The sequence below is a fragment of the Kwoniella europaea genome, chromosome 3 (assembly GCF_036810445.1).
Source record: "Kwoniella europaea PYCC6329 chromosome 3, complete sequence".
Taxonomy (NCBI): Eukaryota; Fungi; Basidiomycota; class Tremellomycetes; order Tremellales; family Cryptococcaceae; genus Kwoniella; species Kwoniella europaea.
Genome location: NC_089489.1, coordinates 1487516 through 1514885, shown reverse-complemented (window position 1 = coordinate 1514885; position 27370 = coordinate 1487516). Strand labels below are relative to the sequence as shown.

Below are 27370 nucleotides of genomic sequence, written 5' to 3'. Positions count from 1 at the left end.
TTTCGCACTCTCGTACACTCTCACTCGCGTTCATCGACCTATCACTCTTTCTCATCATCATCTCTTCGCCTTACTCTGTGTATATAGCAACCACGATCATAACATCCCGTCTCACCACAGCCGGCGGAATACCACACCTTTTTCAATATTTCAATACCCGAACCAGGCAGTACAGCAATATCCTTCTTGGTCACACGAACAGAATCCCTCCCAAAATGAACCGACGCGGGCATTTATCCACCAAGATCCCACAGGTCAAACTTCGACCCGCCCCAGCTGGGTCATCTCGAAAGACCAGGGAGGCTTCACCTATCAACAAGATCGATGAGGAGATCATGAGGAGGGCTCTAGCAGATGCTGAAGGTAGGCTATATCTTGCAGATGGTCCTCGTACAGCGGTCCAGCTTATAGCTCATATCCTTTTGAACAGATGAAGAGAGTTCGACGGCTGCGCTAAGAAGAAACTCGAAACCTTGGAAAGGTGTAACTATAACATTCACAGGAGTAGAGAACAAAGTGAGTCTTAGCTGTACCTCGCTTATCCTAATCTCTAGGAGGACATTCAGCTGAGTAATTTGATGTTTATCACAGCCCGCACTAGCAGCATTAGCTAAAGAGCTTGGAGCGACGGTCGAGAATGCTTTAACGATACATGTGACGCATGTCGTAGCTGTAGGATACGGATCACCAAAGTATCTTGTGAGTACAGCTTGCAAATCATTGAGGATAGCTTCGCTGACATGTGTGATATAAAGTATGCGGTCGAACACAATTTACCGGTAATGACGCCCTCGTGGATCGAAGATGCCCATTCGCAGTGGCTGAACGGGGACGAATTGGATAACGAGGCGGATCAGGAGGAGCATCGATTATTACCTTTTGTAGGATTGAAAATTGCCATGTCAGGTATAGAACCTTGTACGTATAATTAACACCCTTCATACCATGCTACCCAGCAGTCGTCCCTTGTTACAAGCTAATTTTACAATGTGATGTATGATAGTGGATCGTCGTAAACAACTAATCAAGTACATCGAACAATACGGTGGAAAATACTCTAAAGATCTAGATCGGACATGCACGCATCTAATATCGGCCAAACCGACCAATGAACCTCGTTCTTCCGAGAAAGTGAAATGGGCTTTGAGGGAGATAGCCGAATTAGAAGCTAGGAAGAGGAAAGGTGTGAGGACAGACGAAGAGGAGATGAAGATTGTCTATGAGGAGTGGATATGGGATTGTGTGGCTTATAATGGGAGATGGAAAGAGGATTGGTATGATGCTAGAAAACCCAGAAGAGGTGGGAAGGTGGTAGCGGGTACGTAAAAATTCTCTTTTCTACTCATCGACTCCACACTCTTTTACCTGAAACGTGGGATTTGGACCCGACATTGATGCTGATTGCTTCTGATTTCCCTTAGAGGATGTGTTGAATGGAAGAGTGAAGTTACCGACAGATAAGAAACCTTCTACAGAAGTAGTATCGGGAACAGGAGCAGATGCGGTGGACAACAACGAGCCAGCAGTGATACGAAAGCGTAAACGGGAATCGATTAGCACGCTAGTCACTGAACTAGTATCCACGACAGGTGTCAAGCCCAACAGAGAAACTTCCGTCACCAAAAGATCTGTATCGCCTCACAAACAGAAATCAGTCGACGAACCCAAGACTGAGCTTGATCGCAAACCCTCTTTACTACACGTATCACGTTCCACATCATTCGCTACCAACCCTCCTGTTCCACCTTCCAAAATCACCTCAAATGCCGATAAACCTTCTTCCTCGATACCCCCTACATCTCAAGCTATAACGAATCAGCAGGATGGACCTGCGAATACACCGAAAAGGTTTTTCGAAGGTATAAAGTTCAGTCATGTGATAAGAGAACAATGTGATGGGTTGGAAAATGCCCTGAAGCAGCATGGTGGTATCTTGGTGACGGATGAGAAAAGAATAGAGGGTGAAAAGGTAGATTATATTATCGTCAGATTGTAGGTCATCTTCGTGAATCATTCTCCCATTGTATTGCTATTCCTTACTCACATTTCGTGCAGATGTTCGGATATACGGCCGCAGCTGAGCGATAACGACGAGGGTACGATTGTCGTTACGGAATGTTGGGTAGAGGGATGTTGTTTCGAAGAAAGGTTGTTGTCGCCAGATAAACATATCGTGTTCAGACCATTACCTGCTACTATGCCTATACCTGGTAAGTGTTGTAGGACCGAATAATGCTGCAGTCGGACCTTGTGCTAACTATCGAATAGGCGCATCAAAACTGAATGTCCATCTTTCCGGATTCTCAGCGGAGAATACTGTGTACATGAGGAGGTTGCTCAGAGCGATAGGTAAGCTATTGAGCCAATCACGTTTTCAATGTAGCTCATCTTTTCGTTCTTATAGGTGGAACACTGTCAGTCAAGCTGAATCGCCAGACATCCCATTTGATAACAGTAGCTACCTTTGGACAGAAGGTTGACAAGGCCAGAGAATGGGGAGTCAAGGTAATGAAGGAATCATGGTTGGTAGCCATGGGACGTTCGGGTCAGATCGAGCCTGAAGATCAGCACGAACTTGCATCCAACGTTGCGGGTACGTCTTAGCCGCCAGACTCATGATGAGAAGTATGAGCTGATGAGTAGGGAACGTAGTACCTAAAGCATTGGATAGAACTAGGACTAGCGATCTAACTGCAAACTTATCTACGATGTCTGATCTTCCAGATAATGGTGATTTTGCACTACGACCTTCATCATCTGCCAATCAGAAGCCAAAAGCTACGACAACTTCACAAGGTGCTCTTGGACTATCGCCATCAAGAATGCTCAAACCCTCCCCTACACATATCGATGATCCTTCGACAACTTCGACCTCGTCCATAACGAATGGGAATCGTACGAGTACCGTTGAGAATGTACTATCACCACCTAAACAAGAGACAGAAAGGATACTGAATCTTGCTCAACCGGAATCAGATATCTCGCTGGTGAAACTCGAACAAGAGAAAGAGAAAGACAAGTTGTCCAGATTCTCCTCTGCACCTGTACCGAACGAATCTATACCTCTTGAACAGATGGTGAAATCTGAGAATCATCATGCCGGCGCAGCGCTAGGTGAAAGAGCAGCTTCGATGAGTAGTCTAGGAGGTAAAGCTGGGAATATGACTGAGGCGCTGAGGCAGTTAGCGGAGAGGGACTCGAATGGTCAGGGAGGGAAGGGAAGATTGGTCAGAAGGGCTAGACCCAGTGCGAGAATCAAGGTGAGTAATGCATCGAACATTTCCTCCTTACCTCTACCATGAGAATCAGGCTGTACCAGTGGAGATAGCATGGAGTATAGATCATGGAATGTTAGTTAGCCATAATGCTAATCATGTTTTTTTTTTCAATCTTTAAGAACACCCGTTCACCATTGAATAGCGTTTCACCAGCTGCATCGAAATTCTCCGCACCTCCCTCACCCCAATCGCAAGATGTGGATACATCATATATGGCAGCGGACGGTACGCCCGTAGATATCAGCACAGATGGAGATGGAGATATCAGTATGAACAACGGGACGGTGGAAGAGAGCGTACAGGTCAAGTATGTGGATGCTAATTCCGCGAGGGAACGGAAGAAGATCATGGCGTTGTTTGGAGGTGGGGAGGAAGAAGGGTCAGCGAAGAAGAGGAAGAGGTAGTCTATCCGATATTGCAACACGAGACGATGTGTCTGTTAATAATGTCCATCCTCTAAAATTAGTCACGATAATATGATTTGTATCCATGATAGCCAACCAATAATTGTGCTTGATGCGTTTTATATGTAGTGATTGAATGTAGCCGAGTAAAACTAATCGGTCGAAGTGGCATGGAAAAGCTTTTGCCATGCGACACAAACTTCGCTTCGTTTGTTAAAAACTTAAAAGTCTTGGCATCGCTCGTGGATTGTCGTTGGAACAGAGTCGAAGGAACCCTTTGATTCTCTTGACTTGTGCAAATTCGCATCTTGATAACCGGTTTGGACCCCTGATTTTATCGGTGGCGTCAAGCATTTATACTCATACTCATTCCGTTATCTCCCGTGCTTCTCGATGCGTATCTCTTTCTGGGACTTGTAAGCTTCAGTAGCCTCGATTAATCTGAGGAACGTTGCTGGGGATATGGTATCCTCCTCAGAGTAGACCAGGTCTCAGCTAGTTTACTTGAAAAGACATGTGAATGAGAATGAATAACGGCAGTCAATTGTCACCTCAGGGAAAAAAAGAGGATCCAGAGATAAGCTTCGTACGTTGTTGTTGTTGGCTCTTCTCAGGTAAGGTAAGATTTGCTTATCTCGCGTCATTCGATTTAGCACTGTTAGGATTGTTGTCATACGAATTCCAGGCCTATTTCATGAGGCCTGCGAGATATACCAGTCCAGTACACAGCTTCTAGTTTAAGTGATACCTGCTAGCACTTGTAGATCACCTCATGCGTTCCCATTTCTCACGCAATACCAGTCAGTACCATGTACCACCATGTAGGTGATGATGTTATTGTGAATTTGCCACTCAGGGTTTGTTTGTTGGTTTAAGGGTATTACCATAGTATGCCGGCAATGGATCCCAGTGATGTAACCGTCTAAAGTGCTGGTGTGAGAGGGTTTTTTTTAACAAAGCACTTCTATTCAAACTCAAACGTTTACTCTTTCTCTCATATCTTGATAAACGTCTCTTTCCACTTTCACATCTATACTCTTTATCGTCTTACCTTACTTCGCTAGTCAAGTTCATTAGCATCGTATCGTTACAGTCACGGTACATCTCACGAACGTGAGTACTCTCGAGTCTCCTCGTGATCCAGATAAGAGATAAGAAGTGTTTCATTTTGATTTCTATTTCCGTCCTTATTACTTGTTGGAGAACGAATAGAACGGTACTCCAGCTGAGACATTTTGTTCATTCCTTGAATCCTCATTGTTGACTTGTTTTAATTTTACTCGTATTGTTTGTTTCGTAACATGTACATCACATCATGTTTTCCCTATCCACTTTCTATCCTACCGTATCGTTCACTGTAGAAGTACGACATCCAATCTTATCGTCTTATCCATTGGTATTGACCGCACAGCTCAAGACGTGAGAGAGATAATTTCTCACGCTCACTTCCATCTATACTCTTGGAGTGGATACCATCTCAATCTCCAATCTCCCCATTACGCTATGTTATCGTTGACGATCAAGCTAATCTATTGATTTTCATGCACATCTAGTCAGACTTCATTATATACTCAAATCAATTTACAGAAACCACAAGAGATAGATAAGATGGCCACTACCGCTTCCGCCCCTGCTTCTGCTCCTACTACCACCGAAGTTCCAAGTAAGTTGTTGCTCGACCAACTATCCCTGTCATATTGGAAACGACAGTACTAATCGTATTGCTACATCTTTGAACAGACTTCAAGATCGTTGGTAAACTCGATGGTGTCCCAGTAGTCCACGACTCGGTGACCTACGCTCAGTAAGTCATCAGTCAGGATCCCCTTTGCAGTAGCGAGAAAGTAGCTTACCGACTGTACTGCAACGCAGACAAGTCCTTCAATCGAACGAATACACCGCCAAACTCTATGCAACCGCTCTTGCCCTTGCCAACAGTTAGCTACATCGTCATCCATCGAGTTATGGCCAAGCTTATGTGTGATTCTTCCATTCACAGAGTCGTACGAAGTCGCTACTCCTGTTCTTGTTAGGACTAAACCCATCTTGGAATCTGCGGATGGTCTCGCCGTAGCTACGTGAGTCAGCTGCCATTCTATTGCATGCCTGAAGTCAAGCTGATGAAGATTATGGGGATAATAGCTTCGATAGAGCCGAAGCTACTTTCCCTTGTAAGTCGCTAGCTGCGCCTGAGTGCAGAATGAAGGCTAATAGCAATTATTGCATAGACCCTTTCAAAACCCCTACTCAAGATTTGGTAGTGGTCAAACAAGCCAAAGGAATTTACGATGGTGTGAGTCCTAGAGATCTTGCTGTCTCGCATCACTTTTCCAGTATGCATAGCAGAAGTCAACCACAGTTGTTATTTGGTGATATACTGATGTTATCAATCCATTGTAGCAAATCCACCCATACATCGCCTCTGCTCAACCTGTCCTCACTGACATCCTCGACAAGACCTCTCAAATCAATTCTGCCATCAGCTCACGAGCCGTAGCTACCGTTCACACTTCTCAAGATCTCGCTCATTCCCTTTTGGAACAATTGAGACATCTTGCGGAACATGGTCAAAACCTCCCCGCGACTTTGATCAATGTAAGTCTATGACTACCAGCATCCTTCAGAAAATCCACAGTACCGTCAATTAAGAGGATGAAGTTACTTCTTCTCCCTCCCCCTACTCTTCTCTTTTCGAAACATAGACATTTGCTTACCCATGTACACGCACATAGGGAGTCGGTAAAGTGACTGGTGACTTGAAAGAAATCGTCTTCGCCAAAGATGCAAGTATCCAAGATAAATCCAACAAGCTCGCTGCTTACGTCAAGGTGAGCTATCACTTTCTCGCACCTCTCATGGAAACGTAGCTGATGATATCATGCTTGTAGGATCACGCTAAACCCGTTATTGAGGAGATCTATAACTACGTTAACGCTGCTAAGGTGAGCTACGTTCACGTCTCGCCTCCCCTCACACATGGGAACATAGCTCATACTTGTTTTGTCTGCCGCTGCAGCTCAAGGCTGAACAGGAAGCTCAAGCTGTAGGAGAGGCTGCGAATGGTACCGTCGAGAATGTATCTGCTCCTCAATCTTAGATTAGGCAAGCCTCATCTCGCTGTGGCTTTTTCCGTTTGATTCTTTAATCTGGAGGTATTGAGTAGGTTCCGTTTGTATAGACTTTCTTTTTCGCCTTGTAGTGTTTATATTATAGATATTTGAGTTTGTGAAGTTCATTTAGAATTGGTTTGATATATACGATGATTTTCCCCTTTGATAGGTTGATATGGTAGATTAGAAGTAAAGAAGTTACGATATACATGCATCGATCTCTCTGAAAGATACAGTAGATGTGTCGGCGGCTTGAGACTTACCGTCATGTCATACAAATACATTGTTCGTCAATTTATATACAACGTGGTATGGTGGTTGATTGATGGAAAATATCAATAATAGTCCCATTGATAGAAGGAGATATACCCTCGTACTCCTCATTCTTCTCTACCTCTTCACGACTTTCCCTTTATAAGTAAAGCTCCATTTCGAACATATATAATAAGAACGAAGATCGGAGATCATCCCTGCTATTCTCACTCTTTACTTTCCACTATCAAATTTCATTCTCATCCCACGATCAACTCGACTTCCTCCTCTGTTCATTCAATTTCCTCATAGCCCCCTCTATCCTATCCTTTCTCTCTTTATCCTCTTTCGTATCCCCACTGATCAACTCCGATATACTTATCGGTGTAGATCCCTGAGGTCTCTTTTTGATCTCTCCTCTTAACATTATACCCAAACCTTTCGCACCTTTACCAACAGTTTGGAAATGGCTAACAGCCGGTATAGGCTGGGAGTAAAGGCGATAGAGGGTTTTGTGCCATCTCAATTGGCCTGTGAGGTGAGGTAAGAGTGCGTAAGAGGGATTTGTTATCTATTTGAGAAGAACATTTGGTAGGAGTTAGTATGTGTTACTGGATTTGGAACAGACAAAGTATCACAATCGAAGAAACCCCACTTACGGGATGGGTAGTCATAGGATCCAAGACGATCGGTCCATCAGGTTTCGAATTTTCGAAATAACATCTTTCTAACACGTCGCGGAACTTGGGTATAGCGTGAGTCATCAATTTCGTGTGATATGGACATCTACAATTAGGATGAATCATATATGGTCAGAGAAAAATCCATTGCGACCCTTTCTGGACGCAATCTATGATTTATGTTACTCACGGCATGGCTACGTCCATTACCGGATTGGCAAGGTTCAACTGCTGTAATCTCTCTATCACCTGTAAGACTGCGTGGTGGGTTCCCTATTATTCCGGCAAAATCACCGCCAGTAAGTATAGATTAATCAAGAATGCGAGGTCTTGGGAGTCTTCACTCACCGTAACTACCAAAACCTTCGAACTGTTAATTATCCCTGCACTCGCCCATTCCTGCCTTGGACCTATCGTCCCTCCACTTCCAGTAATTTCATTCTCCCTCTCCCAGTCTCTCTGCAGACTGTGTATCTCATCCAAGATCAATTGCATCGCCCTTCGGCGCTTTAATGGCGTGGAGGAGGATTCAGCCTCGGACTCGGTAGATGTTACAGGTGGGAAAGGGTCATCTTCCTCTGACGCTGGTGGGGGAGGTGGCGGAGGGACAAAGTATGATGGAGAGGATAATGAGTGGAAATGACGGGCGGAGAGGACGGTAGTGAGGTGTGAGCGAGGGTATGTCTGAGGTGGAGATGGTGGAAGAGAGGCGTATATCCTCTGTCCATTTTTAATAAGGTTGTCAGTCCGAAAACATCAAGGCAGTGATAACACAATGCACAAAGCAGGAATCATACTCACCGCTAAACGCACTCCAGTACCTAAATCTAACCTCCCACTAGCCACTAAGGCAGTCAAAGTACCTATGAATCCATGTCCGGCAAGATGAGTCGTACCTTCAGGTAGCAAAGAGGGACTTCCCATCTTCTCCTGGGCGGAAGCCAGAATTGCAATGGAGGATGAAAGGATGAATGCGGCAGTCACGTCAGGTCGTTTCATCAGTTCTTCCTATAATTTTTCCAATGATATCAGTGATGATCCTCCCGCTAGTACATTGGGGCATCAGGCTTCTTAGGTAGCCAGTACATAGGCCGTATCGTTTCTGGACTGATATGGAAGGCCACTCACTAGACTCCTCCCTTCTACCCAACCCCTCATCCACCCTTTGACCTGCTTCAACCCCGCATCACCCATCCCCCTCGTCTCGTACCCGATCGTAGCATCGGGTGATAAGAGAGCTTCAGACGCTTCGTCCCATACCCTCAACGATGACGGAGTAGGTGCGATCGGTGTATGAGGGTATGAGCCCTACGTTATGACATTTGAACTACCAATCAGTAATCTCGACAAACCCAAGGTAGATGAAGCGGTGTATGTCATAAAGGGAAAGGAGAGAGAAGATAAGATACTTACGAGTCCAGCAAATAAGAGACATTTCCCAGATGCACCTCCGCTCTCAGTCGACGCACCCCTCTTCAACCATGTTACCCAATCTGTATTAGTAGAATTGGTCGACGCTTTTCTGACTGAGGGGATGAGGATGGATTGGGTAAGGTGGTTGGAGGAGAGGCTAGTGGGAATTGGTGGTATTCGCATGATTTCTTTCTTATATATGATTCGTGGACATGTATAGTCGAGTATATCTGTTGTGTACTATAATGGTCAAGTGCCAATGGTAATGGTAAAGTTGTTGTTGATGTTGATGTTGATGTTGTTCTTTGTTGTGAAATTGACTGAGATTTGAATGTCATCCTCCGAGTCGAAGATGGATCCAACCGGGACGAGGAGATAACGCAGTAACCGAAAGATGTTCATACGGTTCTATTCGGTCGTACTGGTCTTCTTTTCTCCTTTCTTCCATTCCTCGAACTACAGTGAATGAAGGATACTTGACAATCAAAGCAATTCAACGCCACCTCAAGGAGCAAAATTGTCAAACTGCGATTCACAAACATAATAAGAAAGATGAGTCAAAATCTCATCCAATTCAAAGTGTATGTTCTCCGCTGCCCTCCTTCGTTCGATACCCAAGATGACTGACATGAGTGATACTGCAACCACGATAGTACCGGTGATGTTCAGGTATGCTCGGCCCATTCCATGCATCATTGCAGGATCAAAGTATTTGGGCATCAAGGCTGATATCTTGTGTTTGTATCGGTAGGGAGTAAACTTCCGTTCATACACCCAGAAAGAGTGAGTCAAAGCCAAACCGGACTGTTGGTGTGAAGAGGCTAATTCAGATGCCTGAAAATAGAGCCCAAAAGCTCGGTCTGAAGGGACATGTATACAATCACGATGATTCCAGTGTACAGGGTGTAGCTGTCGGACCAGCAGATAAGATCAAGCAATTGTATGTCCAGCTCATCTCGCATCATTCCCATAAAACGCTTGTATGGAATAGCAGTACTTGTCAGCTGAATAGCTCGATATGGATATTAGCCAATCGTTCCTCTCTCAAGGTCCTTCAGCAGCTGAGGTTCATAATGTGGAATTGATCCAGAACAAACAGGATGCAAGTGAAGAAGAGGTCAAGAAAGCCTTGGGCGGTTCAAGTGGATTTGAAGTTAGGCGATAATTGAATTATTTCATCCCATCCCATCCATTCTGATCAGTCACGAAGTAGTAAAATTAAGTATGTAGCATAATCTCAAGTCCAAAACTAAGAAGTGAGGAATCATATGTATCTTTACTATAACTCAACCCGAGTATTCCTTCCTACCCATGGAATGGTAGTCACCCACTGATGATTCCAGCGCTGGATTCAGGACGGGGTGATGTTGTAATCAATCTGTAATCAACGCGCAGTAATGCCAAGGCGGATTAGACTGTTTTTGTAATGGGATGTTTTAAGGTTAGTTTAGCCGATCAGTCAATCATTCTCACTAACTTGCTAGATGCTGTGTGACGACATAGCTCAAACTGAAGATGCAACAATATAACCGATTCCCACTCCTTATCTCACTGACAAGTAAGACATTTTGTTTCATGGTAATCACCATCCTATGACTGTACATCAATAGCAAGCGAAGAAGCATCTCGAATCGAGACTTGTGATTTGACCTAGTAATATCCCTCAATGTCAATAACACAATCCAGTGCACACCTCCGTCCTGGTCCGACAGCAGCTGGACCATCATCTTCCACATCTTCCCTTAACAAATCACCTTCTCAGACTTCACCTAAACTCAAGGGATTGAAGAAGCTCAGACCATGGAGTCTGGCTGCTCATGCTCGACGGAAAGTCGGAAACGGCACAAGCAGTATGGACGATCATGAAACGCAAATCGGCACTACGGATAATCATACTGGTCATACCACCAGTATATATGGCGATCATTCGCACCTAGAAGCGACACCATACCAGGATGTCAGAATTAGAGTCTCATCGGACCAATCCCCAAGAAGAGCTAGTGATACACCCCAGATAGGGATTACGAATAGTCAAAATGGGGAAGTAGATTGGGAGGAAGAAGAAGAAAGTGATGATGGAAGGGTTGACGCGTATAGTTGGGTGGATCCTAGTATTGTTGGAACTGCTAGATTGAGGGCTACAGTGAGTGAGCTCAACGCTAGACAAGGGACTTTATCGAGGTGTGCTTAATGCGATTGTGATTGATATTTTGGTAGCCTGCGGTATCTCAGAGTGATTTGTCTCGATCTGGCTCTGGATCACGTTCGAATCCAAGATCATCAAATCAGACTTCACAGAATACCACGCCAGGCAACGAAGTCGCTGAACTACTCGAGAACGCAGGGGTAAGTCAGTCTTGTCTCTTCCTCTTGTCTTCTTCCAAGCATCATCTTACTGACATCTATGTGGTCAGACCGCACCCTCACCTCCTGCTCAATTACTTCCCGATGATTCCTACGCGATGCTACTGGCCTATCAAAGTACCTCGACGTCCGACTCAGGTCATACACATACCCCTTCGACCAACTCCCACGCAGCTCCCTTATCCCCCCTCTCACCGACGCTCCCCACCTCTGAGTCGGGTATGCTGAGGAACCCTAATCCGGAATGGTACGAGTTGGTAGATAGGACACTGAGCGATTCGTTAAGTAAAGAAGAACTGAAAAGACAGGGTCTCTGGTGGGAGATGATCAAAGGTGAAAGGGAGTATGTGAAGGATATGAAAACTGTTTGCGAGGTAGGTTTGCATTGCTCCTCGTTGAATTGCCATCTTTTTCTCACGATCTTTCAGTTGTGCGAGACAACCAAAATGGTATAAGGTTGCCTCCTGTCATAAACGAAAATCTGACAAATGAAGCTTCTACTAGGTCTTCATTCAGCCATTGAGAGAATACGATCCACCACTGTTATCACCCGAATCCCGACTTCATGCATTTATAGCTGAAGTGTTCAGTACTTCTCAGCAGATATACCATGCGCATGTCAGACTGTTGGGCAGGTTAATGGAGAGACAAAGACATGAATGGCCGCTGGTGAGCTGTTAACATATGACCGTCAAGTTCCGCCCATGCTGATTGGTAGGGATAGATGACGACCGCTACCGATATACTGCTTGGTACATTGTTAGAAATCGTAGAGCTATACGAATCGGTCAGTTGTTTTCTTCAACTTTCTGTTGTTGTTGATCAATAGCTGACGTATCGATATCGATTATAGTATATGAAGAACTATCCATTTGCCGAAGCCAGAGTTCGCAGAGAACAAGAACGAAACCCACCATTTAGAGCTTTTCTTTCACAGAGAAACACTTATGACCTCACTAGAAGGAGGGATATCGTAAGTCTGCCATTATCTCATGATGATAATCTGATATGGATTAACGATCTTATGAATATTGTTGGCAGTCGGTATTCCTCTCTAGACCCGTTACTCGTCTGCCACGTATCCTCCTAGTCCTCGAAGCGCTTTACAAAGTCACTCCGCCCGATCATCCAGACAAAGAAGATATACCTACCGCCATGGAGATATTGCAAGGAGTAGTCAGGTCCACTCAACCTGGTATAGAAAGTGCGGAGAATAAGATAAAGTTGTGGAATACCGCTGAGAGGTTGTTGTTCAAGAAAGGAGAGGTGGTCGTGAGTTTCGTCGCGCTAAGCTAGTCTTGAATGGAATCATAATTTTCTTGTTTCCACCTCAAGATACAGCTGAACACAGCTGATCAGATGTAATGATTCAGGAACTCGATATTGCAGATCCGAAACGTACACTTGTACATATGGGGTATGTCTTCAGAAGGGTCAGGAGCGAGACGAATTGGCATGGATGGTGAGTTCAGACTCAATCCGGCAATAAAATACAGACTGACTATTGGTGTCATTAGGCAAGATCTTCGAGCTATCTTGTTAGATAACTATTTCCTCTTAACAAGAGATGAAGAGAACGGGAAACATGTGGTGGTTTCAAGAGTAAGTTGACGTTTCTTACAATTTCTCATTACTGGAAAGCGAAAGCGAAAGCTCATTGTTTGTTCGGTGTCTAGCCGATACATCTTGATTTCCTTCATTTGACATCTGCGGACGGAGTACCCGAAAGGAGGTATGACAGTGTGACCAAATACCAGAAACGACCTGGTGCACATATGTAGGTTGATTCATTCGTGTCTGGGGAAAATGCCCAAAAAGCTTATATATGCGATGTGATCAGGCTAGAACCGGTATTCCAACCTGAAAGATTGATGTTTCCATTCACCATCACTACTTCTGGTGGAACGAATGGTAGAACTTATACCCTTTGTACGGCGTGAGTGATAGTGATGCCCTACGTCAGAATGAAAATCCAAGTGCTGATGATCACGCTAGTACACAAGGACTTCGGTAAGCTAGCAGTATGATAAGTAGAAGATCGCCAAGCTGACGTTTCGTAGGGAGGAGTGGAAGGAGAAAATTGAAGGTGCGAAAACACTGCGTAAATTCGACATTGAAGGCAATCGCGTGAGTCCGAACACAACAATCATATAAGTGTGTTTCATTGTCTGACGAGGTTGTCGTAGACCTTCGCGATACACAGTATCACTGTCCCACCGCAGATCAAAGATCCCATCAACGCGGCCGATACGTTCACATGGCACAATCGAGAGACTATAGCTATAGCTACCGCTAGAGGTGTATGGCTAGGCTGGAGAAGGGATTCGAAGAGTAGGTCATTTCGTGTATGGTGTATGTTAAAAAAGGCTTCAACTGATAATGGCATGAAAAGCATTTCGACAACTTATCAGTTTCAATTCCGGCCACATAAGTATGGTCTCGATCGTTCCTGATTTCGGATGGCTTCTTGTCTCCTCGTCCGGCTCGCTGTTGGCGTACAATCTTAGAGATATGATGCCTACCTCGAACCCTGATACGTGGATCACGAAGGGTCGATTAGATGGTCAGAGGTTGAGTGCTCCGGAACATAATATCGCTTTTGCTAGAGTGGGTGTAACAAAGGGAAGGTTATTGGGTGAGTGTTTTCCAGCTACCCATTCGAGTAAGATTCTCGATAAGCTGATAGGATGGTGTGATCAGTGGTCTACGCCGTCCATTCTCGTAACTCCCATCAAACAACCTTGAATTTCTATGAACCTCTACTTAATCCATCTTCCGCATCATACGGTGTACCTTCCTTCCGCCCTTTTGGCAATATAACCGTGCCAGGCTATGCGTCGGACCTGTCGTTCTTCAGACAGACAGTATCGGTGGTAACCGAAAAGACATTTGTGATTGCTGAACCTGGTAATCCGACGTATAATTCCATCCCTACATTTCCACATGAGATACCTGAACGGGCGATGGTAGTGAGGATGGTAAGTGGGTCGAAGCCTATGGGTATGTGGCAGGTGGATGAGAGCGAGTTTTTGTTGGTGTACGAGTGGGGAGCATGTTGGGTCACAAAGTGTGAGTGTCGTGCTTGAACATTCCGCGTGTCCAGTCAAGTCTTACATGAGGTACGAGGTACATATGCTAATTGGAGGGATATAGTCGGCGAAGTCTCCCGTAAAGGATCTTTTCTCCGATGGAACCTCACGCCTTCCTATGTGATATTCCGACAACCCCATTTATTGTTATTCGACGAGACTCACAGTAGGGCCGAAGTGAGGGATGTTACCTCCGGAAGAGTATGCGAGGTGATAGAAGAGAAGGGAATGAAGGTTTTCCCTATAGTTAGATTCGGTCAGGGGGTCATAGCTAGGAGTGGGACTGGGAGAGGATTGATTGAGATTGTTGAGGTGAGTTGGGTTATCCCTTCTTCTATCTCAAATCAAATAGTGGTGCTGATGCTTGTTCATGTGTGGTGTTAGACTGTACCGTTATAGTTGTAGCTTGAATCTCTTGGAGAACGATCTTAATTTCGATGTGATTTTACGGATATATGAACAATCGGGTTGTAAAATACGGATGGCTATGATTGATATAGCTTTTATATGATAATGTTGTTGTCATGTCATGCTTTCAGTTATGCTCTCATGCAAATGCATAATGCTATGTGATGTAGATGTTCACTTTTTTCCATCCTTCCCCCTTCCCTTATCCGAAATGCAAATGACATCGACTAATTCACGATATCTACCATACTTGGTCTTAGATCTTCCAACTTGTTCGCACCTAATAATCTCATTGTCGACTGAATCTCACTTTCGAAGACTTTCAACGACATCAGCCTTGAATCATCTGTTATCGGTAGAAAGGATAAAAACTCACTCTTCACAGCATGTTCAACCCCCTGTACACCCGCAACAGTCTGAGCGAATAAGAACCCTCTTCCAACACCCACAGCGTCCGCCCCAAGACATAAAGCTTTAACCACATCCGTACCTCTCCATATACCTCCATCTACAAATATCGAGAATTTCCTTTCGGTCTCTTTTTCCCCTTTGGGAACAGACGGTACGAGCAAATCTGGATTTTCTACTAATTCCTTAGATGGACCTGTAGGAGTCCTGTAAGCTGGTCGGAGGAGCCATGGGGCATGTTGACGGATTTCCAATAAGGTCGATAAGCCCGTGGCGGTCGTATCGAGTTGTCTACCACCGTGGTTTGAGAGGATCACTCCGTCCGCACCGAGCTTGTAAGCTTGGACTGCATCCTATATCAAATAGGAGAATCAGTATACAATATCTATCTTCTCTATTTCAGCCACTTTTCTCGAGGATACTACAGTATATCTCAAGGTCTGACTGATTCTGGTTCTTTTGTCTCACTCGGATCACATATGAACAGAAAGGCGTTCAACTCACCTCAACAGTCTGCACACCTTTAATGATAATAGGTAACTTTGTCTTCTCCTTTAACCATTTCAGATCTTTCCAATTCAAATCCGGATCCACCGCAGAGAAGATCGCCTCCGCCACGCCCTTTGTTTCACCCTGTTTATCGAACGCATCAGTCTTGGGAGCTTCGAATTCCCCTTTAGCCCTTATATCCCTTTCCCTCTTTCCGCCCACTGGCGCATCGACAGTGAGTAATATCGCGTTGAGACCTAGTCTGTTCACTTTGGAAATGACTTCTTCGGCGAGGTGACGTTTGGAGTTGACGTAGAGTTGGAAGAACAGGGGTTGGTTGGATGTGCGGGCGGAGGTTATTTCTTCGACGGAACATGAGGCGAATGATGAGATCTGGGTTGAATGATAGACAAGTCAGCTCTGGAGATCGGAACGATATACATGGACGGATTATGCTCTTATGGCAAACAACACTCCAACTTACACACTGTATTATACCGGTCGAAGCGGCACCTTTGGTCAGGTTCACTTCTCCATCCGGATGACCAAGTTTAGCCATTGCTCTATATATTAAAGAAGAACCAATGGCAATTAATCAGCATCCCTCCACGGTGATATAGAACACGATTTAGTTTCCACTCACGCCGGTGAGATCCATAACGGTATGGTACTGTCGTAACCCAAAATCTTCGTCGAGGTATCGACTTCCTTGACAGGTCGAAGTACACGAGGTCTGAATCGGATCTTCTTGTAATCCGAGTTATTTTCGTTTTTAGCTATTCAAAACAAAGGGAAGATCAGAATCAGCACTCTCCTTATATGAAGAGCAGCAGCCTAACCATGATACAAAGATTGAATCTCAATATAACCAGAGACCATAACGGCTATTCATTCAGCACTCACTGATCTCATCATCCGCCGCAGAAGCATAATAAGCCCAAGCCACTTTAGAGCACAACTCCTCCGCGGCAACTTCGAAATCTCTCATGTTCACTATGCTTCCTAATCCCTTTTCTTCATATTCCTGTCTTTTCTGCTTGATTCGATTCTGCTCATCTTCCTCAGATTTGGAAATTTTGACTGCCAGCTGTTCTCTCTCGTAGGCCGATTCGATTTCCAGTTGACCCAGGTGAATCACCGAGGGAGGTAGGTTTTCGGGCTGGAGTTGATCAGATGGATGACGAGGGTTGAATATGTAGGAGACATCTTTGGATCGGTTGTTTTCGATTATTTCACGGCCTCCGGGATGTTCATCTAGAAATTCGGTGACGCTAGATTAATGGAAATCAAATTGTCAGTAATCGGAATTTTACGATAATTGAACATTGAACAAAATCAGATATGAGCGATATTGCCATTCTACTCACTTGTATACCTCCCCGTTGATCACCACCCAAACTTCATCCCCATCCTTCTTCTCCAACACCTCCCTACTCCCAATCTTATTCACCTCCTTGCCCCCTTTTGAGCTATGCACCTGATCAGGTACATCCGAGTTGACCTTGTCTGGAACGGTATCAGGCTGGTAATCCAATTTCGCTCTTGTCAAATACATATAAGTCTATCACAAATTGTTTATTGAAATCAGCATCCATACGCCTCCTTCTTCTTCGATCGGTGGCAATTTAGCTTGAGCTTACAGGTACAGCTAAAGCTACTCCTCCAGCAATGATCAATCTTTGATCGATCCTCCTAGTCGATGAAGATGCATGGGTGGTGAGTCTTCGTCTCGAGATGGATCGAGTAGCTGAGGTTCGAAAGTTGAGAGCTGTTGCTCGTAAAGGTGAGAAGGAGGGCATCGTTCGTATGTCTTTTGGTTGTCCTTTGCTTTTTCTTTTCCGACAATCTAAGTGCTTTCGATCTGTCCCCACTGTTTATAAAGTCACCAAGAGGAAGAATGTCAAGTACAACTTCCATCCACTTTTTCCATGCACATCCTCTTTGCCATATATATCGTGATCAGGGTAAAAGTCAACAATCATCTTCCGTCCGTACTCGATCCACGGTGTTAGCCGAGGAAAACGAGTTCGGCGGGTTGTTGTTCCGGACAAATCATACCACACCCATTAGTGGGAGATGGGATGTCGCAAGTGACAACCTGATGGGTATGCATCAAAGCATATGGACCTATTTCTGATTTAATATGTGCTGTAGATAGATGCATTGCAGGTCAAGTTGACAAGTAGACAGACAACGAGTCTCATGAAGCAGGTCTAATACGTTTCAGGAATGGACATGAGTACCGCATACTCGGGCATTGAATGCTCCGCTTAAATCATCCAGATCCATAGTCAGATCGTCATCAACCATCAAGGTTGGAAATACACCTGCTTGACCTTGGCGTTGACCTGGAAGTCATTATTGATGAAAATAGTGGGATCATCGAAACCTATGTCCATCTTCTACTATTTCACTGTACCAACTACATCATAGACTTGCAGAATAATGGTCGACGCCAATCAGGTTTTGACTCTCGAAGAGATCCAACAAGCCTGCAATGTCGAACTCGTAGATAAAGATGGGACCAAGCAGACTTTTGGAGACTTGATCAAAGGGAAGAGAGTGGTGTTGATTTTCATAAGGCATTTTTGTCAGTATACCCACATGTCACAAATATTGCAACGTCGTCGCAAGTTTGTCCAAGCTGAATTGGAGAATGGTGTAATTGTAGGGTGCACAAATTGTCAAGCTTATACATATCAATTTGGCAAGTCCATACCTCCCTCAAGCTTACCTGAAGGTACAGAGGGTATGTCCGTCTTCATTTCAACAAAATCTTACTGGTATCCTCCTTTCACTGAATACGTTCGATGTTGCACATCAATCAGCATTTATAATCGGATGCGGTACATCCTCTCCTATTCCCTCATATCTCACCCGGACTTCATCACCTTATCCAATCTACTCATGTCCCTCCCTCGATCTACACAAGTTATTCAACTTCGGTAGGACCCTCAGAGGATCCAACAATGGTGAGAAGAAAACCTACATGTCAGAATTAGGAGGAGGGTTCAATAGGACTTGGTTATCGCTCAAACACAATTTACTGAAAACTCCAGGACATGGGTTGGAGAGTGTCAGAGGACCTAATAATCAGAATGGCGGAGAGGTGATCATTGAAAAAGGTGAGTGTCACCAAAACCAAAACATGAAAACCTGAACTCTTGATGTTGAGCTAATTGATATATTGTATTTCCGATTTCGATGAGTTAGACGGTACTTGCTCGTATATCCATAGAATGCAAAATACAGAGGATCATACCGACCTTGAAGATCTAGCTAAGATCATCGGAGCAGAGTATACACCTTTATCTGAGAAAGACAAGTCTTATCCCAATTGATCAAAGGGATGAATCATCCATATGAAATGGAGTAGCTCACATCATGTACATACATACTCGTTGTATTGAATAAATCCATAATAAGCTGTAGCTTGTGTTATACATAAATCATGAATCAGTATAATATACATTTTGTGGTATGATATGATCCTGTAGATTACACCGTAGCACTCTGTACACCCCCAAACAAGCTTCCTACCCAATTCTTCCACCACCCAACCCCACCTACAGCATTGCCTCCTCCAGACTGATCGACCTTCCCACCTGGCCCACCTGAGATCCTACCTCGTCTAACATGACTTTCGGGGTACAGATTCGCACGGAGGACTGCTCCAGTAGAAGCAAGGAAGATCGTCGCCCATCCCCATAAAGCACCTTGTATCAAGGGTGATACGACCTAATCACACGGAACATAAAGATTAGTATCGTCTGATTGTTCTAGTATGATGGATATCAGTGTAAGCATCATGGACTTACCTGATCTCTCAATGTCACCCAAAGAACTTTACTCCACTGAACATCGACTTGTCTACCCCAATGAAATACCCTATCTTCATCTGCAGTCTTCACTAACGTCCCGCTAGGTTTTGTCTTTTCGATCTGGCCTTTCTTCTCTATTGTTGTAGGTGTCGGACGGGGGGTGAGGAAAGGTCGGATGGAAAGGAGGTATGACTATGTTCCAACATACAATACGGAATCAGAAAATCCAGCAGATTGTTCTTATCATAGGACATAAGAGTCTGGTCAATGTATTGTATGATATTGGCATTGTAACTTACCTGCTCGAAGCGTAGATCAGGCATTACAGGCATAGCCTGCTTGACTCTCTTCCTGCCTTCTTTCCTTGCCTTCTTATGATCCTCATGGTGATGTTCGTTGACGGTGGGCAGACTATCAGGGAAGTTACTTTGCTGCTTCTCGGTCGAAGGGTGATGTACCGCTTGGGCAGACGATCTGAATGGGTTGTGAGATGGGTTGAGGGATGTCATCGTTTTGTGCTCGTATTGGTATTTGACTTGTGATATGTATGATATTCAGCGATCTAGTGGTCTATTTGAGACTAGAAGTTGCAGAAGAGGTTAATGACGTTTCGTTTGGCGATGAAGTAAGTAGTGAGGAGATCTGTGCAGGTCACAAGTGGGAGCGGAGGTCGCCGCATCGCACGGCTAATCTAATTTCCTCGCGAAGGCCACCAGTAAGTCAACACTCGAGTGCAAACAAATTGTTGAAAGATGCATTCTAAACCTTATGCAGCAACCCATACCAGTGCTCTGACAAGGTAGCAGAGGGAGAAGATGGTGGACAATATCACCGCCTATACGACAGATGCGCAAATCCGACAACCAAGCCGGAAAATCACCTTCGCACCTCCTCCCATCCGACCATGGTCTAGCACCTACCTATACCTCTTATCCGCCGTTTTCTACCTTGTATCGATCTGCTCAGCTCTACTCGGCATATCATATATCTATTGTCCATCTCAAGTGAGTCTATAACGTCTTATGTGTCTTCTGTCCGGAAAAAGCTGTATAGTCACACTAATCGTATCTCTGGCTTTGTAGTATATACCATTCACAGAGCCAATATGTCAAGATGATCACTACAAATACCTCATCCCGCTATTGGTACCTGTAATATCATGGTTCGCCATTGCCAATTGGGTAGGGTGGGAGTACTTCAAATACTCGTAGATTCAGAACCTCTCTGCGTAACTTGACATATAGTCGACTATTAACCATCAAACATCAAGCTATGATCATCCAACTTCGACTTCGACTTTGACTTTGACTTTAGAGGAAAAAGGACTGTCTAAAACAACAGAATATCTGTCGTGCTATCACATTCCGTCGATTTAGCGCTAATTAAAATCTGGAAGATCATTCGAAGAAAATAGTCGCTCCGTCGTCAATGCTACTCTAAAATCTGTGGATGCAAGTAGACTAGCAACTGCAAAGTCAAGAATTTCAGATCAAGCCTTCAGATTAGTCTTCATGGAAGTTAAGAGTCCCTCAAGCACATGGACTATCAATTCTATATCTACACCAGCTGTACCCATTCTCGCATCTTATGTATTTATGCATATTTCTGAATACCCTCTACCCTACAACCATCACTCAACGGTGATACTCGACATACTAATCTCATCAAACGGTCTATCATTCTTATCGACCCTTACATCCTCTATATCAGTTATGATATCCAATCCTCCGACAGCTCGGCCGAATACCCTATATCACCACATCAGCTTTGTTAGTACTGAGACTGAGGTTGTGTCAATGAATTTGACTCACGTATGTTTACCGTCTAACCATTGACACGGCACAGTTGTAATGAAGAATTGAGAGCCGTTCGTTCCGGGACCTATATACGTTATCAGCTTCTTGTATCCAACATAGAATCGGGAGCGCACAGAAGGTAAGCTGAACATACCTGCATTGGCCATCGAAAGTGTGAATGGTCTATCATGACGAGCTTTAGGTGATATCTCATCTTCAAAAGTACCTCCCCAGATGGATTCACCACCTGTTCCGTCCTGTTTTTCATGCGATAGATATCATCAGCTATCAACAGTCCAATATTTGAGGTGAAGGACGATTCGACAGCAGACTTACGCCTAAGGGATCACCACCTTGAATCATCTATTGACCCCACATCAGCTATCTCTTATTCTCCGGCAGGTCATGAGGACGCAAAGTGTACTCACGAATTTCTTGATAACTCGGTGGAAGATGGTTCCATTATAATAACCTATTTCCACGACATCAGCTACTTCACCCTTTTCACACAGATAAACGTTTGCCACAAAGCTGAAAACAATATCACTCACCATTTCTAGCATGGGTTACGAAATTCTCCACCGTCTTCGGTGCGATATCAGGGAACAATTGTAATGTGATATCACCCTTGGTAGTATGTATCGTACATCTAGTAGCTGATACTCTCTGTTTCTCAGGTGCAGAAGGTATAGCAACGGTTTGTTCTTCCCTTGTTGGCCTTTCGTTAAACACATCTCTATCTCCTTTACTCTCCCTACACAGATAGACACAACCCCCATCAGCTGGAGACCATGGCCTTTCCTCCTGAACAAGCTGCACTCACTCTTTATCACTTTGTGCGAAAAGATAAAACCTCTGTTTCTTATAAGCCGTAGCGAACAGATGAGGATCCCTTGATCCTTTCTCTTGTAAGAGAGGATTGGCAGATGCTGCCATTTGGACTGTCGTTAATCCCTTCTTGGCTGGGGCACCTTGATACAACGCCAAATTCAAGAATCGCAATGTCTCATCTTTACCTAGAACTCGAGCGACTTTGTTGGTTACCGTATTCACCACTAATTAGACGACCAAATACTCATTAATTGCTTTACCCCTGAAGATCCTAAATGAAGGGGAAGACTCTTACTAACCTTTTATACCCAACATAGTGGGATACAGAACGAAATTCCCACTCTCATCCCAAACTGCATTAGCAGTCCTCAACATCCCTCCTGGACCACTCTCACTCCTATCTAATTCTCTTTCTACGGCCAGACGTCGTCCAAAATCCATATCATCCAATTTAAACACCGCCGTTCCGGCCTGTTGCATCTCCACTACAGCTGTCAATGACTCGTCATACGTCCTTGTCAGTTTACCGGTGAGGAAGTTGAATATGTGAACCGAACGGGATGGTAAGGCGAGAGTAACGAAATGAGATGAATTAGGAGAGAACGTTAATGAAGTTGGAAGTGTTTTGGTCTAAAGAACAAAAAATCATCAGCACTCTCTCTTCCGACAGGAAAGGTACGAGGTGTAAAACAGCTAACCTTTTTGAAATGGAATAAATCGGTAGAGGATTTATATTCCCATAAACCAGGTACTGAGGGTAAACCCCATGGTTCACTGGGTTGCCAATATTCTACGAAACCATCTTCGTCCGCTGAAACTACACAATCGTATTTGGCGGTGTACTAGTGATCCAAGACCCGTCAGCTTCATTGTTCTCATCTCGGGATAATTCCGCAGAGAGAGCTGAGCTATACTTACAACCATGAGATGAACAGGTGCTCTATGTATCTTCTCCAAAGTATATAACGGAGTCCCATCACCTCTTCCATCATATATCCTTATTGTCGGAGTGTTCACTTCGGACACAGCTAATAGGGCTTGGCCAGCTCCTGGTTGATGGATCCAACAACATGCTTTGGGTGTGAAAGGGAATTTTAGGATATTGATCATGTCTAAAAGCCATCACACATTAACAATAATCAATATACGATATTACTGGTTTCAGGAACGCGTGTGACTTACCAAAATTAACCACATCAAATACTCTACCTTCCCCACCTTCTGAGACAGTAGCGAATAATTTCCCATCATCACTTGCAGAAGTTCCCACTATAGTTTTTAAAGAAGCTCTATAATGCTTTACAAATTCTATTCCTTGTTCTTGCTTTTTCCATAATTTCAAATGACCATCTATCGATGTTGTTATCACGAAGTTCGTCCTAGAATATATATTCCGTAAGATAGGCAATACTCAACATCGGCTTCTCTTCGACCAGCTTTCTATAACACTTCACTCGTATCGATAGGTAAAATACTCACCGAGTCATGGTTACCGTATTTAATGGTTCTCTGTGCATGAATGACTTGTAGTACCTATCCGTATCAGGGAGTGAAGCCAAATATAACTTCTCGTGGGGTAATACTGCAGATGGCATTGACATACGTTAGTCCATGTGGGTTTGTCTTCATCCGGGCGAATGGAGGTTACTCACCAGCTCTCTTCTTCTTTCGTCCATTACTAACTACCACATCACCCCCACCTCCAGGCATGGGACCTATCCGTGATTCACACAGGTCGTGTCAGCTAAAGTTATTTGCCAATATACGTGGTCACCAGCTATTACATACCTATCTCTTCATCTGACGAGTCATCAGCGTCGGCAGCTGGCATCTCAGGTACCGCATTGTCATTCTTCACGTCTTGACCATCTGGAGATACTCCATTTCTTGATCTTTTGCCTAGAGTGGATGGGCCCGCGTCTTCTGACATCTCCAGTCGGTGCTGACGAGGTGTATAATATATACTACTGTAAGCTGTAGGAGCAGAGTTACATTTAATAGTCAAGGCTTGTTATACTTTGGAAAGCATCGAAGGGCAAGTTGGGAGTGGTTGATAAGTGAGAGGGTTAGATAGATAAAAGCCTGGAATGTGTTTCTTCCCACGTGGTCTGTCGTTCCTGAGCAGATTTCCATCTTTACGCTTCCCAAGATTTTTCAAAAGTTCATAGGTGCTGCATGATATCAAGTTGTACCGTTGTACTTCACAAGTATTTTGCTATTTCAGATCGAAGCTATCTCTCTGATATCGACTAAAATACGATGTCTTCGAAGCAATTCAACAAGAAAAGATCAGCCCCTGACGGCTCATCATCCTCGGCAGGTGGTAAATCCAAATTTTCAAAAACCAACAACGGTAAACCTCAACCATCTAAATCATTCGCCAACAAGGGAAATGAGAATGCTGGTAAACACCAGAACAAGAACAAGAGCAATAACAATGGTAAAAGCAGATCAGCGCCTATAAGGGAGAAGGAAGAAGATGTGAAAAGACGTAAGAAACCTATTACAGCAGGTGGTGGGGAAGAAAACGACGATGACGATGAGGATATAAGTATGGATGATGATGAAGGTTCTTTCTCTGAAGAAGAGGATGAAGTTGAAGATGAAGATGAAGAGATGGGTGATAAAGCTTTGGAAGGAAACGAAGGAGAGGGACAAGAGAAAAAACCTAAATTGACCAAATCTGAGAAATTGGCTTTACATGCTGCTCAACCTCATCGAACTACTTTATTACCTTCTCATCCACTACTTCATGATACGCTCTTACCACTCTGGGAGACCGCGCGAAGAGCAGATTTATCGAAGGATCAAAGGAAAAAGCCAATTAACGAATTGTATAATGCTGTGAAGGGGAGGATTAACGAGGTTTCGAGGGGACATAAAGGTGGGAGAGTCTTACAGACTGTGAGTCAGCTATACAATCTAGGTAAAATCAGCTGTCAGGTGTCGTATGATATCGAAACACCTGGATCTCGAATGAATAGTTGCTGATGTATACTTTCTTTACTGGTGTGCTGGTAGATTGTCAAATTCGGTGGCAAGGAGGAACGTACAGGTGTAGCTATGGAGTTGGAACCTAGATGGAAAGATATGATGGAATCGAAGTATTCCAAGGTGAGTTATCAATCATTCTAAATCAATCACTTTATATCATCGCAATATCACAAAATTTCCAATCTTCACACGTGCTGACTTTGGTGTGTGACTCTTAATAGTTCCTCATGTCCAAACTCATTCGATACGTCCCCTCCATTCGACCTCTCCTAATCCCTAAACTCACCCCTACTCTCTTAACATTACTTAACCACTCAAACGCCGTCACTCCCTTGTCCGATTTCTACGATCTTTACGCTACCTCCAAAGAACGTAAACTGCTCGTGAGAGGGTTCTACCCACGAGAACTGAAGATTTTCGATGGAGGTAAACAAGGTATCGAAGTTAAGGGGTTGGAAGCTTCATTGGAGGATCTGATAGGTGATGAAAGTAAAGGAAGAGAAAGGATTTTAGATGGTGTAGAAAAAACTGTTTTGGATGTGTAAGTTATCTTCACTCTTAACGGAATAATCCCTAGGCTTGGGTGACTAATTTAATACTTGTTTGATATTTGACAGATTCAACGCTACTCAGAAACAAGCTTTGGCTCAATCGATCTTCCATCGACTGGTTCTTGAATACGTTACTTGCATTTTCAAGTTTTTGGATAAAGAGACTGCTGATAAGAAATTGCACGAATTGTTAGCTGCGTAAGTGAAAGTCTGCTGTCTTATATTGGTTTGATCATAACTGACGGAAATACCTCTTCGTTCCATAGTGGTGCAGAAAGTTTCCCCGAGATAGTACACACCAAGGATGGTTCGGCTGTTGTGCGAGAGTTGATCGTCAGATGTAATGCCAAGGTCAGCTGCTTGGAGCTCAGCGTAGTCCTTACATCGATGACTGACATTCAGCACGTTTTTGATAGGACCGAAAAACTATCCTTCAACCTCTTCGTAAACACGTCGAAGCATTATGTAAAGATGGTGATGCTCAGATGGTGTTGTTTACCGCTTTCGACTGTGTCGAGTGAGTCTGTTTCTACAAGTCATCTGAACGACTGCCGATGATTGATGGAAATCGTCTCATAGTGACACCAAACTTATGGGTAAAGCTTTCGTTTCGGACGTTGTATCCCTTGCTACCAACTTGGCGTTCGATAAACAAGGTCGAAGGGTCTTACTTTACCTTCTGACCCCAACGTCGACCAAACACTTCATGCCTCAGACTATCCAATCGTTAGCTGCTTCTGCCTCACACGCCAGAGAGTTGGGAACCAGTAAGAAGGATACCGAAGTGAGAAGGAAGGAGTTGCTCAGCTATGCCTCCGAGGGGCTGTTAAAGGCTGTAGAAGAGAAGGGTGATGAGATGGTTAGAGACCCAGGAGCGGGCTTGGTTGTTCAGGAAGTATTGATCTATGCTAAAGGAGGTGAGTTGATACCATACTTCCATTTGTCAATGTGCGAGATACTGAATGCTGACTGTCGGAATTGCTTTGCAGATAAATCAGGAGCCATTTCAACTTTATCTCAAGCATTATCAATCCCCTACCCCGATCCTGCACCCGTCGACCCCAATCCTGATCAATCCACTTCTCATCCTCTCGATCTCTCCCATTCGATTCGTACTTACAAGACCCTCCTATCTGGAGGTCATTTCAACAATAATACCAAATCTGTCGAAATTACCGATGAGGACTTATCACCCAAATTCGCTTCTGCCATTTGGGAAGCAATAACTGATGAGTCCGTAGGAGGGAATGATAATGTGTTGAGGATATGTAAAGGGAATGCACCATTCGTTATGGTAGAGCTTATTGAAGCGCTCAGAAAATCAGGAGAGGTGAGTAAAGTGAAGAAAGTACTGGGTAAGAAGGGTGTAAAGGAGGAGGTGGAGAAGAGTGTAAGGAAAGGTGCGGGTCTGTTAGCTGAGAAGATTGCGGAGTTGTAGAGTTTATACGACCTTTACCTTGCTATCATACTTCCATACTTTCT

The 27370-nt window shown here is 44.1% G+C and overlaps 11 protein-coding genes across 11 annotated transcripts; 7 read left to right on the top strand and 4 right to left on the bottom strand.

Annotated features, from left to right (window-relative positions):
- Nucleotides 1-215: 215 nt before the first annotated feature.
- V865_008414 (uncharacterized protein) lies at nt 216-3682 on the top strand (the record flags this gene model as incomplete). The annotated part of the gene is made up of 11 exons (XM_066232149.1): nt 216-363; nt 431-516; nt 592-699; nt 756-918; nt 1004-1318; nt 1422-1992; nt 2056-2210; nt 2269-2349; nt 2405-2593; nt 2653-3260; nt 3398-3682. The coding sequence occupies 11 exons, from the start codon at nt 216-218 to the stop codon at nt 3680-3682; spliced, it is 2709 nt and encodes a 902-aa protein (XP_066088246.1).
- A 1608-nt stretch (nt 3683-5290) lies between these two features.
- On the top strand, nt 5291-6779 carry V865_008413 (uncharacterized protein; the record flags this gene model as incomplete). Its single annotated transcript, XM_066232148.1, has 10 exons — nt 5291-5345; nt 5423-5486; nt 5555-5619; nt 5682-5760; nt 5825-5853; nt 5911-5975; nt 6083-6277; nt 6415-6510; nt 6571-6624; nt 6699-6779. 10 exons carry the CDS (start codon nt 5291-5293, stop codon nt 6777-6779), a joined length of 783 nt encoding a protein of 260 aa, XP_066088245.1.
- A 536-nt stretch (nt 6780-7315) lies between these two features.
- Nucleotides 7316-9320, bottom strand: V865_008412 (uncharacterized protein; the record flags this gene model as incomplete). Its single annotated transcript, XM_066232147.1, has 7 exons — nt 7316-7615; nt 7704-7830; nt 7915-7997; nt 8073-8444; nt 8526-8732; nt 8853-9032; nt 9138-9320. The coding sequence occupies 7 exons, from the start codon at nt 9318-9320 to the stop codon at nt 7316-7318; spliced, it is 1452 nt and encodes a 483-aa protein (XP_066088244.1).
- A 369-nt stretch (nt 9321-9689) lies between these two features.
- On the top strand, nt 9690-10302 carry V865_008411 (uncharacterized protein; the record flags this gene model as incomplete). Its single annotated transcript, XM_066232146.1, has 5 exons — nt 9690-9718; nt 9791-9806; nt 9889-9920; nt 9982-10077; nt 10167-10302. 5 exons carry the CDS (start codon nt 9690-9692, stop codon nt 10300-10302), a joined length of 309 nt encoding a protein of 102 aa, XP_066088243.1.
- A 501-nt stretch (nt 10303-10803) lies between these two features.
- V865_008410 (uncharacterized protein) lies at nt 10804-14989 on the top strand (the record flags this gene model as incomplete). The annotated part of the gene is made up of 17 exons (XM_066232145.1): nt 10804-11280; nt 11355-11483; nt 11552-11875; nt 12006-12170; nt 12226-12288; nt 12355-12474; nt 12543-12773; nt 12875-12963; nt 13019-13103; nt 13178-13278; nt 13342-13437; nt 13562-13628; nt 13688-13832; nt 13894-14136; nt 14202-14570; nt 14655-14902; nt 14975-14989. 17 exons carry the CDS (start codon nt 10804-10806, stop codon nt 14987-14989), a joined length of 2967 nt encoding a protein of 988 aa, XP_066088242.1.
- A 236-nt stretch (nt 14990-15225) lies between these two features.
- V865_008409 (uncharacterized protein) lies at nt 15226-17694 on the bottom strand (the record flags this gene model as incomplete). Its single annotated transcript, XM_066232144.1, has 8 exons — nt 15226-15317; nt 15375-15759; nt 15911-16288; nt 16380-16458; nt 16539-16671; nt 16799-17166; nt 17263-17456; nt 17536-17694. 8 exons carry the CDS (start codon nt 17692-17694, stop codon nt 15226-15228), a joined length of 1788 nt encoding a protein of 595 aa, XP_066088241.1.
- A 646-nt stretch (nt 17695-18340) lies between these two features.
- On the top strand, nt 18341-19236 carry V865_008408 (uncharacterized protein; the record flags this gene model as incomplete). The annotated part of the gene is made up of 4 exons (XM_066232143.1): nt 18341-18485; nt 18567-18644; nt 18724-19020; nt 19109-19236. The coding sequence occupies 4 exons, from the start codon at nt 18341-18343 to the stop codon at nt 19234-19236; spliced, it is 648 nt and encodes a 215-aa protein (XP_066088240.1).
- A 157-nt stretch (nt 19237-19393) lies between these two features.
- On the bottom strand, nt 19394-20225 carry V865_008407 (uncharacterized protein; the record flags this gene model as incomplete). Its single annotated transcript, XM_066232142.1, has 3 exons — nt 19394-19633; nt 19714-19908; nt 20016-20225. 3 exons carry the CDS (start codon nt 20223-20225, stop codon nt 19394-19396), a joined length of 645 nt encoding a protein of 214 aa, XP_066088239.1.
- A 306-nt stretch (nt 20226-20531) lies between these two features.
- V865_008406 (uncharacterized protein) lies at nt 20532-20927 on the top strand (the record flags this gene model as incomplete). Its single annotated transcript, XM_066232141.1, has 2 exons — nt 20532-20720; nt 20799-20927. The coding sequence occupies 2 exons, from the start codon at nt 20532-20534 to the stop codon at nt 20925-20927; spliced, it is 318 nt and encodes a 105-aa protein (XP_066088238.1).
- A 419-nt stretch (nt 20928-21346) lies between these two features.
- V865_008405 (uncharacterized protein) lies at nt 21347-24273 on the bottom strand (the record flags this gene model as incomplete). Its single annotated transcript, XM_066232140.1, has 14 exons — nt 21347-21464; nt 21528-21597; nt 21667-21769; nt 21849-21875; nt 21941-21984; nt 22064-22266; nt 22336-22567; nt 22643-22973; nt 23042-23185; nt 23262-23455; nt 23526-23722; nt 23823-23925; nt 23996-24058; nt 24132-24273. The coding sequence occupies 14 exons, from the start codon at nt 24271-24273 to the stop codon at nt 21347-21349; spliced, it is 1971 nt and encodes a 656-aa protein (XP_066088237.1).
- Nucleotides 24274-24602: 329 nt separating this feature from the next.
- On the top strand, nt 24603-27326 carry V865_008404 (uncharacterized protein; the record flags this gene model as incomplete). Its single annotated transcript, XM_066232139.1, has 8 exons — nt 24603-25247; nt 25365-25457; nt 25559-25878; nt 25955-26086; nt 26155-26239; nt 26305-26405; nt 26468-26805; nt 26878-27326. 8 exons carry the CDS (start codon nt 24603-24605, stop codon nt 27324-27326), a joined length of 2163 nt encoding a protein of 720 aa, XP_066088236.1.
- Nucleotides 27327-27370: the final 44 nt, after the last annotated feature.